The sequence below is a fragment of the Scomber scombrus genome, unplaced genomic scaffold (genome assembly GCF_963691925.1).
Source record: "Scomber scombrus unplaced genomic scaffold, fScoSco1.1 SCAFFOLD_190, whole genome shotgun sequence".
NCBI classification, from domain to species: domain Eukaryota; kingdom Metazoa; phylum Chordata; class Actinopteri; order Scombriformes; family Scombridae; genus Scomber; species Scomber scombrus.
This window is the reverse complement of record NW_026910126.1, coordinates 56,005-67,500: the sequence shown is the minus strand read 5'-3', so window position 1 is coordinate 67,500 and position 11,496 is coordinate 56,005. Positions and strand designations below refer to the sequence as shown.

Sequence of the window (11,496 nt, the reverse complement as noted above, 5' to 3'; positions counted from 1 at the left end):
TATATAATATATAATAAATAGTATATATAATATATAATATATAATAGATAGTATATATAATATATAATAAATAGTATATATAATATATAATATATAATAGATAGTATATATAATATATAATAGATAGTATATATAATATATAATATATAATAGATAGTATATATAATATATAATATATAATATATAATAGATAGTATATATAATATATAATATATAATAGATAGTATATATAATATATAATATATAATAGATAGTATATATAATATATAATATATAATAGATAGTATATATAATATATAATATATAATAGATAGTATATATAATATATAATATATAATAGATAGTATATATAATATATAATATATAATAGATAGTATATATAATATATAATAAATAGTATATATAATATATAATATATAATATATAATAGATAGTATATATAATATATAATAAATAGTATATATAATATATAATATATAATAGATAGTATATATAATATATAATAGATAGTATATATAATATATAATAGATAGTATATATAATATATAATAGATAGTATATATAATATATAATAGATAGTATATATAATATATAATAAATAGTATATATAATATATAATATATAATAGATAGTATATATAATATATAATATATAATATATAATAGATAGTATATATAATATATAATAAATAGTATATATAATATATAATATATAATAGATAGTATATATAATATATAATAAATAGTATATATAATATATAATATATAATAGATAGTATATATAATATATAATAAATAGTATATATAATATATAATATATAATAGATAGTATATATAAATATATAATAAATAATATATAATATATAATAAATAATATATAATATATAATATATAATAGATAGTATATATAATATATAATATATAATATATAATATATAATATATAATAGATAGTATATATAATATATAATAGTTAGTATATATAATATATAATAGATAGTATATATAATATATAATAGATAGTATATATAATATATAATATATAATAGTTAGTATATATAATATATAATATATAATAGATAGTATATATAATATATAATAGATAGTATATATAATATATAATATATAATAGATAGTATATATAATATATAATAGATAGTATATATAATATATAATAGATAGTATATATAATATATAATATATAATATATTATAGATAGTATATATAATATATAATAGATAGTATATATAATATATAATAAATAATAGTTAGTATATATTATATATAATATATAATATATAGTATATATAAATATAATATATAATATATAATATATAATAGATAGTATATATAAATATATAATATATAATATATAATATATAATAGATAGTATATATAAATATATAATATATAATATATAGTATATATAAATATAACCTCGGGGTACGAGCAGTGATCAGAGTCACTTCCTGCCAACACAGCTGAAGCTTCTTCCTCCAATTCCTCATCTTCCTCCAGGACGTCGACCAGAGACACTGTCTGCTCCTCTGACATCATCACCTGCAACACACACACACACACACACACACACACACACACACACATTGACATTTAGTCATTTAGCAGACGCTTTTATCCAAAGCGACTTACAAGGGAGAATAACATTCAAGCTACATTGCAACAGACCTTAGTGTGACAATAAATAAATAAATAAGTAATGCTAATTAGTGCTAAGTAATGCTAATTAATGCTAATTAGTGCTAAGTAATGCTAAGTAATGCTAATTAGTGCTAAGTAATGCTAATTAATGCTAATTAGTGCTAATTAGTGCTAAGTAATGCTAAGTACTGCTAAGTAGTGCTAAGTAATGCTAAGTAGTGCTAAGTACTTCTAAGTACTGCTAAGTACTTCTAAGTAGTGCTAAGTAACCTAACCCGCTAACCCTAACCCGCTATGCCTAACCCGCTAACCCTAACCCACTATGCCTAACCCACTAACCCTAACCCACTATGCCTAACCCGCTATGCCTAACCCACTATGCCTAACCCACTATGCCTAACCCACTAACCCTAACCCACTAACCCTAACCCACTATGCCTAACCCGCTAACCCTAACCCGCTATGCCTAACCCACTAACCCTAACCCACTATGCCTAACCCGCTATGCCTAACCCACTATGCCTAACCCACTATGCCTAACCCACTATGCCTAACCCACTATGCCTAACCCACTATGCCTAACCCACTATGCCTAACTCGCTATGCCTAACCCACTATGCCTAACCCACTATGCCTAACCCGCTAACCCTAACCCGCTATGCCTAACCCGCTAACCCTAACCCACTATGCCTAACCCACTAACCCTAACCCACTATGCCTAACCCGCTATGCCTAACCCACTATGCCTAACCCACTATGCCTAACCCACTAACCCTAACCCACTAACCCTAACCCACTATGCCTAACCCGCTAACCCTAACCCGCTATGCCTAACCCACTAACCCTAACCCACTATGCCTAACCCGCTATGCCTAACCCACTATGCCTAACCCACTATGCCTAACCCACTATGCCTAACCCACTATGCCTAACCCACTATGCCTAACCCACTATGCCTAACTCGCTATGCCTAACCCTAACCCACTATGCCTAACCCACTATGCCTAACCCGCTAACCCTAACCCACTATGCCTAACCCACTATGCCTAACCCACTATGCCTAACCCACTATGCCTAACCCACTATGCCTAACCCACTATGCCTAACTCGCTATGCCTAACCCACTATGCCTAACCCACTAACCCTAACCCACTATGCCTAACCCACTATGCCTAACCCACTATGCCTAACCCACTATGCCTAACCCACTATGCCTAACCCGCTATGCCTAACCCACTATGCCTAACCCACTATGCCTAACCCGCTATGCCTAACCCTAACCCACTAACCCTAACCCACTATGCATAACCCACTATGCCTAACCCGCTATGCCTAACCCTAACCCACTAACCCTAACCCACTATGCATAACCCACTATGCCTAACCCGCTATGCCTAACCCACTATGCCTAACCCTAACCCACTAACCCTAACCCACTATGCCTAACCCGCTATGCCTAACCCACTATGCCTAACCCACTATGCCTAACCCTAACCCACTATGCCTAACCCGCTATGCCTAACCCGCTATGCCTAACCCGCTATGCCTAACCCGCTATGCCTAACCCGCTATGCCTAACCCGCTAACCCTAACCCACTAACCCTAACCCACTAACCCTAACCCACTATGCCTAACCCACTATGCCTAACCCACTAACCCTAACCCACTATGCCTAACCCACTAACCCACTAACCCACTAACCCTAACCCACTAACCCTAACCCACTATGCCTAACCCACTAACCCTAACCCACTATGCCTAACCCACTAACCCACTAACCCACTAACCCTAACCCACTAACCCTAACCCACTATGCCTAACCCACTAACCCACTAACCCTAACCCACTAACCCTAACCCACTAACCCACTATGCCTAACCCACTATGCCTAACCCACTAACCCACTAACCCACTAACCCACTAACCCTAACCCACTATGCCTAACCCACTAACCCTAACCCACTAACCCTAACCCTATGCTGTCACAATCAGCTGCTGAAACATTATGGAGGAATCCAGTGGAAGTGATCTGTAAAGTCTCTTTGCTGCTTTTTGTTTACAACCTTAGTTTAGTTTGGACCTCTAGATATATCCCCTATATGTTAGTAAGTATGTCTGGGTTTGTGTGACAGACTGAGAGCAACGCTGGACTCCATCGCTCCTTTAAAGAAGAAGATAATAAAACAGAGAACAGCTCTGTGGTTTCAGTCTCTAAACAATTAAAGCAAACGTGTTAATTAGAAAGAATATGGCTACTAAACTAGAAGAGTCTGACTGAGTCTATAAGAAGTTCTGTAACTCTTCACTAATAGAATGAAAACAGGCCAAGGTTTATTGTAAAGAGTCATAACTGATCCAATAACTCTGTGGTTATGATAAAATTAACTATTAGGGACAAAATGAATCACCTCCTGCCCTCAATAAGCTGATTTATCTTCTAACAGGAAACTTAGAAACTGTGTTAAACCTGATATTTATTTATACTGTCGACCTTAAAGAATTAACTTCATCCTGTCTCTGAGACTCAGTTAGCGCCTTCTTATTAGATCAATCTGTCCTTAGTAACAGGATGTTATATATGTTATATAATATATAATATATATGGGTTATATATGTTATATAATATATATGGGTTAGGGTTAGGTATATTATATAATGTACCAGTCCTTTAGCTGATTAACCCAGCAACAGGCTGTTTACTGCTTCCAGCCAATCGCAGACCTCTATCTGATCCAGCCAATCACAGACCTCTATCTGACCTCCTGCTATAAGATGAGAAATCAGCCAATCAGCTGTTAGTAATTAATGACATCACCACATATTGATCAGCGTTAGCTTCAGCCGTTAGCCTCAGTTAGCTTGAGTCGTTAACCTCAGTTAGCTTGAGCCGTTAGCCTCAGTTAGCTTGAGCCGTTAGCCTCAGTTAGTTTGAGCCGTTAGCCTCAGTTAGCTTCAGCCGTTTGCCTCAGTTAGCTTCAGTCGTTAGCCTCAGTTAGCTTGAGTCGTTAACCTCAGTTAGCTTGAGCCGTTAGCCTCAGTTAGCTTTAGTCGTTAGCCTCAGTTAGCTTGAGCCGTTAGCCTCAGTTAGTTTGAGCCGTTAGCCTCAGTTAGCTTCAGCCGTTAGCCACAGTTAGCTCCCACAGTTTATATGAATGTGAATCTGCTGCGTGCTAATGCTAACTCACCGAGTCAAACTGGAACTGCTCCGCCCGAACCAGCCAATCAGTGATGATCAATGATGATCAGTATTGATCGATTATAACTGATAATAACTGATAATTAGCTCCGTATGATGTTAGCTGCTGCTGCTAGCGCGGATGACAACATCCGGTTTACTTCCGCAGATCGTATTTGGCGCCACTCAGGGTCACGTGGTTAAAACTAAATAGAACTTTATTTAAAAATGTTCAAAGTATTAAAGTGTTTAACTTTATTAACAAGAACAAATTATAACAACATGTAAATAATATATAAATATATTTAATACATATTTAATTTATATAATATATTTAATCTATATGATATATAATTAATCTATATAATGTATATTTAATCTATGATATATAATTGATCTATATAATATATAATTGATCTATATAATATATATTAATATTAACATGTTGTGTTTTTTTGTTTTGTCTTCAAATGCTAATAAAGTTTGATTTACTTTTTTTTTTAAATAAACTACTTGAGATTACGTCACTTCCTCCGATACTGCGTGACGACAGCACGCAGCAGACAGCGCGTGCAGAAGATGACGGACGCTGCGGGATGTGCGGTGCGCGCGGAGCTTCGGGACAGAAACGGGCACGCGCAGAAAATCTCCGTGAACGTAGAGAGTATGCTGACGTCACTGATCCGCGGGATGCGCGAGCTCAGCCCCGAAGTCTCGAGACTCCTCAGCGAGCTGGTGGAGCGGGAAAAAACCTGCGGAGCATGCGCAGAAGGTGAGCCGTCTGACGTCATCAATGAGAAGGATTTGTTTGTTTTTTTTCCCCAAAAAAATCTTTATTAAGGAATACAATGCAGTACAGTGCAAAACAATAGTGTGATGACAACCGCCAGGGGGCGCTACACACATTCAGAATATCATATTACACAAACACATTAAAAAGAGTCTTAATGGCTTTTATATTAGTGGAATGGTATATATATAATAGTTTAATATATAGTTTGGCCTGGAGAGGAGAGGCTTTTGATTAGTGTATCGACATTTTTGGATATGCCATTTGGCTAAATGTATAATAATATTAATGATATAAAACTGTTGTTTTTTGGCAGATGGATAATCAACCAAGCCAAACAATATATGTTCAAAACAAGAAGAAATCAAGTTGCAAATATCTTCCCATAATTTGGTAAAAACATCTTCAGGGTTTCCATCTGAAAGATACTTCTCTCATTTTATTATCTTTTCCAGTCCAGGTTATTAATAAAGGGTTAGGGTTAGTACTAACTAACTACTACTGCCTGGTGTAATAATGGTGGATTCTTTTAAATAACTTAATTACTCCATTTATAACCATAATAAAGCCATTAATAGGGATTAAATCATTAATGATCCATCTGAGTTCAACAATTAGGATTAGTCTTTATTGATCTATGTTTGTACATCAATGACCAAGAGTCTGTTTATGAAGGTTCAACATTAGAATTACAAAATAAAAAGAAATGTTGGCTTCTTAATTTAGAGAAAACAACATTTGGTATGAAGTTCCAAACTGAAGACGAGTTCTTGATTTCTAGTTTTATCCAATTTATTATGAATGTTTTATTTAAGGTGTAAAAGTCTAAAAGGTTAAAGCCACTCTTATTATTACTGATGTTTTAATATAGTGCTTTTTGTTCCTCCACATAAAGTTAAATAACATGTTAGGGTTTAACATGAAGGATAAAGCACATATTCAGCTTTTAGCAATCGAACTCTCAATGCTCTCAAAAATTTAGATAATTAGAATTTTAAGAGTTTCAAATTATTACAAAATAAACTTTATGCCAAAGCTTCAACGAACAGGTTTAGACCCAGCATGGTGTTTCACAGCTGGTCAGTGTTAGGACTCACAGAGATGTCTGTTAAAGGATATTAACGTTGACATGAGGGTTATTGATTAAATCAGATATAAAGGTCTGGTTGTCATGGTTACTGCTTACATCACCTGGTTTACCTGCTGCAGGTGATGAAGATGACGCTGATGAAGAAGATGAAGAAGATCCCCCAGTTAAAAGATCCAGGACCTGATCACCTGATGACTGATCACCTGATGACTGATCACCTGACGACTGATCACCTGATCACCTGACAACTGATCACCTGATCACCTGACGACTGATCACCTGATCACCTGACGACTGATCACCTGATGACTGATCACCTGATCACCTGATGACTGATCACCTGATGGCTGATCACCTGATCACCTGACGACTGATCACCTGATGGCTGATCACCTGATGACTGATCACCTGATCACCTGATGACTGATCACCTGATGACTGATCACCTGATGACTGATCACCTGATGACTGATCACCTGATGACTGATCACCTGATGACTGATCACCTGATGACTGATCACCTGACGACTGATCACCTGATCACCTGATGACTGATCACCTGATGACTGATCACCTGACGACTGATCACCTGATCACCTGATGACTGATCACCTGACGACTGATCACCTGATCACCTGATGACTGATCACCTGATGACTGATCACCTGACGACTGATCACCTGATCACCTGATGACTGATCACCTGATGACTGATCACCTGACGACTGATAGTAGATCAGTAAGACATGAAGCAGCTTCAAATGAAAAATAAAACCTGATGTTAAATGTGTGTCAGAGTCTGACTGGGACAGGTGAGGGTCAGGAGGGGACAGGTGAGGGTCAGGAGGGGACAGGTGAGGGTTAGGATGAGACAGTTGAGGGTCAGAAGGGGTCAGGAGGGGACAGGTGAGGGTCAGAAGGGGACAGGTGAGGGTCAGGAGGGGACAGGTGAGGGTTAGGATGAGACAGTTGAGGGTCAGAAGGGGTCAGGAGGGGACAGGTGAGGGTCAGGAGGGGACAGGTGAGGGTCAGGAGGGGACGGGTCAGAAGGGGACAGGTGAGGGTCAGGAGGGGACAGGTGAGGGTCAGGAGGGGACAGGTGAGGGTCAGGATGGGACAGGTGAGGGTTAGGATGGGACAGGTGAGGGTTAGGAGGGGACAGGTGAGGGTCAGGAGGGGACAGGTGAGGGTCAGAAGGGGTCAGGAGGGGACAGGTGAGGGTCAGGAGGGGACAGGTGAGGGTTAGGAGGGGACAGGTGAGGGTTAGGAGGGGACAGGTGAGGGTCAGGAGGGGACAGGTGAGGGTCAGGAGGGGACAGGTGAGGTCACTAATGTAAAATGAAACTTTTTCACTTTGTAAAAACTTTATTTGATTTTTTTCATTTTATTGACAGAATAAAGTTGTCATGGAAACAGTGTACGTCATGTGACTCGTGATATTACAGAAAAGTAGTCGCAGAGAATACTGCCCTCTGATTGGCTCGATCAACAGCTTAGCTACCGGTTAGCATAGCAACAGTACTGATGCTGCTCCAGCCAATCACAGAGCAGGATTCTGTCAAAGGCACACAGGAAGTGACATCACAAACAGTTCAGTCAGCGGTGGCGTCCCGCGATGGCCCTGCCCATCTACGTGTCTATGAGCGGCCCGCTGTGATTGGACGGCTTGCTCACCGCGTGGCGGCGGCTGCAGAGCAGCGCGAGGCAGACAGGAAGTACGCAGTAACCGACGGCGCGAGGGTCCGCCCTCGTGCACGAGAACAGGAAGAGGAAGAGCTGCAGGTACGGCAGCAGGAACAGCCACGCCCACATCCACACAGGAAGCGGAGCCAGCCGGGCGCCAAAACTCTGAGACCAGCTGACATCCGGCGGCGCCGACGAGCCGCTCGCTGCCTTCTGCACGTGCTCAGAACTGAAGCGCTGCACCTCAAACACGAAATACACCAAAAACACGCTGAGCAGCAGGAAGAGCGCCACGCACACCCAGCACAGCCTCTGGCGGAAGTTCATCATCCTCCATACTGGGGATCAATAATCAATAATCAATACATGCTCCATACTGGGGATCAATAATCAATCATCAATACATGCTCCATACTGGGGATCAATAATCAATACATGCTCCATACTGGGGATCAATAATCAATACATGCTCCATACTGGGGATCAATAATCAATACATGCTCCATACTGGGGATCAATAATCAATAATCAATACATGCTCCATACTGGGGATCAATAATCAATACATGCTCCATACTGGGGATCAATAATCAATAATCAGATATAGTTAGCCTGTTTGCAGCCTGTTAGCAGCCTGCTGCAGCCTGTTAGCCTGCTGCAGCCTGTTAGTAGCCTGTTAGCCTGCTGCAGCCTGTTAGCCTGCTGCAGCCTGTTAGTAGCCTGTTAGCAGCCTGTTAGTAGCCTGTTAGCCTGCTGCAGCCTGTTAGTAGCCTGTTAGCAGCCTGTTAGCCTGCTGCAGCCTGTTAGTAGCCTGTTAGCAGCCTGTTAGCCTGCTGCAGCCTGTTAGTAGCCTGTTAGCAGCCTGTTAGCCTGCTGCAGCCTGTTAGTAGCCTGTTAGCCTGCTGCAGCCTGTTAGTAGCCTGTTATCAGCCTGTTAGCAGCCTGTTAGCAGCCTGTTAGCAGCCTGCTGCAGCCTGTTAGCCTGCTGCAGCCTGTTAGCAGCCTGTTAGCAGCCTGCTGCAGCCTGTTAGCAGCCTGTTAGCCTGCTGCAGCCTGTTAGTAGCCTGTTAGCAGCCTGCTGCAGCCTGTTAGCAGCCTGCTGCAGCCTGTTAGCAGCCTGTTAGCAGCGTGTTAGCAGCCTGCTGCAGCCTGTTAGCAGCCTGTTAGCCTGCTGCAGCCTGTTAGCTTACCTTCCCTTCGCTGATTTTTTCTTATTAAAATGTTTTCTCTGGTTTTTAATCCATCACACATCCAGGAAGTCTCCTCTCTCCTTCTGTTTTGTCACCTGACACACACTGATGATGTCAGAGAGCCTGACGTATTGAGTTGTAGTAGTTGAGACACACACACATACACACTCACATTACAAACATTTATATGTGTGTCTGTGTGTGTGTGTGTGTGTGTATGTGTGTGTGTGTATATGTGTGTCTGTGTGTGTGTGTATATGTGTGTGTGTGTGTGTTTATAAAGTGAAGACAGTAATGATTCATTTTGTAACAAAATCATTTAATGTTGAAGTTTCACACATTTATTTATCTGCTGAGGCAGTGAAGGCACCACAACCAATAATATGTGTGTATATAAATATAAATATATATATATGTGTGTATATATATACACACATATATATATATGTGTGTGTGTATAATATATATATATATATATATATATATATATATATATATATATATATATATATATTATACACACACACATATATACACAGTCAGGTCCATAATTATTTGGACACCATCGTCAGCATTCCAGCTGTAAAACACCACAATGGATTTTAATTGCAGACTTTGAGTTTTAGTTATTTAATCCCAACCAGGTGAACGGTGTAGAACACATCGTTTATGTGCCTTCCAACATTTAAAGGGACAGTTGACGACTCAGCTGGTATATTCATCTGGAATCTGCTGAATCAGTGAAGCAAGCCATCAATAAACCCATCAGAGAGACATGAGGCCCAATCAACTGTTTGGTACATTCTTAAAAAGAGAGAACGCACTGGTGAGTTCAGCGACACCAAAAGACCTGGAAGACCTGGATGACCTGGAAGACCTGGAAGACCTGGAAGACCTGGATGACCTGGAAGACCTGGAAGACCTGGAAGACCTGGAAGACCTGGACGACCTGGAAGACCTGGAAGACCTGGATGACCTGGAAGACCTGGAAGACCTGGAAGACCTGGAAGACCTGGAAGACCTGGATGACCTGGAAGACCTGGAAGACCTGGAAGACCTGGAAGACCTGGAAGACCTGGAAGACAGACGAATCCTTTCCCTCGTCAACAAAACCCTTCACAACAGTTCAGATCAGGAACTCTCTCCAGGAGGTTTCACCACAAGCTGTAAACCATTAGTGAGCCTCAAAAACAGGAAGGCAAGACGAGTTTGTCAAGAAACATCTAAAAGAGTCTGTGCAGGGTTTCTTATGGACAGATGACATAAAGATCAACTTGTACCAGAATGATGGAAAGAGAAGAGTATGTAGAAGGGACTGCTCCAGATCAGCATGGTGCTGGTGTAATGGTGTGGAACTGGATCTCTTATATTTATTGATGATGTGACTGCTGACAAAGTGTTTCAGGCAATATTATCTGCTCATTGGAGGCACTTCACAAGGCAGATGGACAATGACCCGAAGCCAGGGACCAAGCCCAGCGTCTGGTGATGTCTATGGGTTCAGACTTCAGGCTGTCATTGACTGCAAAGTATTAAAAAGTGACAATTTGATTTATGATTATGTTAGTTTGTCCAATTACTTTTGGTCCCTTAAAATGTTGGAAGGCACATAAACAATGTGTTGTAACTCCTACACCGTTCACACACATATATATATATATATACATACCCTAACCCTACACCGTTCACCTGGTTAAATAACTAAAGCTCAAAGTCTGAGCTTAAAGCACATCTTGATGTGTCAATGTCCAAATATTTATGGACCTGACTGTATATATGTAAGTATGTATGTATATATATATATATAAACATCAAACCATCATATGTAACCAACATATCAACACCAAATCTAAAAACACAACTTCTTTCTCAGTAAAATGTTAATTTAACTTTTAATCTCAGATCTTTGGA

General features: G+C 39.2%; 2 protein-coding genes and 1 long non-coding RNA gene across 3 annotated transcripts in view; 1 reads left to right on the top strand and 2 right to left on the bottom strand.

Moving 5' to 3' along the window:
* The window catches only part of LOC133976755 (uncharacterized), a 9,735-nt gene extending 4,748 nt beyond the window's left edge, over nucleotides 1–4,987 (bottom strand). Inside the window, exons 1-2 of the long non-coding RNA XR_009924884.1 lie at nucleotides 4,843–4,987; nucleotides 1,436–1,558 (exon numbers count right to left, since the gene is read on the bottom strand). This is a non-coding gene — a long non-coding RNA (uncharacterized LOC133976755). The remainder of the gene's footprint in view (nucleotides 1–1,435; nucleotides 1,559–4,842) is intronic.
* Nucleotides 4,988–8,096: 3,109 nt separating this feature from the next.
* On the bottom strand, nucleotides 8,097–9,718 carry LOC133976751 (lysosomal enzyme trafficking factor-like). The gene is made up of 2 exons (XM_062414954.1): nucleotides 9,586–9,718; nucleotides 8,097–8,733 (listed from the first exon to the last, which is right to left on the bottom strand). The coding sequence occupies exons 1-2, from the start codon at nucleotides 9,644–9,646 to the stop codon at nucleotides 8,342–8,344; spliced, it is 453 nt and encodes a 150-aa protein (XP_062270938.1). The 5' UTR covers nucleotides 9,647–9,718; the 3' UTR covers nucleotides 8,097–8,341.
* A 397-nt stretch (nucleotides 9,719–10,115) lies between these two features.
* Nucleotides 10,116–11,164, top strand: LOC133976753 (MATH and LRR domain-containing protein PFE0570w). The gene has a single exon (XM_062414956.1). The coding sequence runs from the start codon at nucleotides 10,361–10,363 to the stop codon at nucleotides 10,844–10,846; it is 486 nt and encodes a 161-aa protein (XP_062270940.1). The 5' UTR covers nucleotides 10,116–10,360; the 3' UTR covers nucleotides 10,847–11,164.
* Nucleotides 11,165–11,496: the final 332 nt, after the last annotated feature.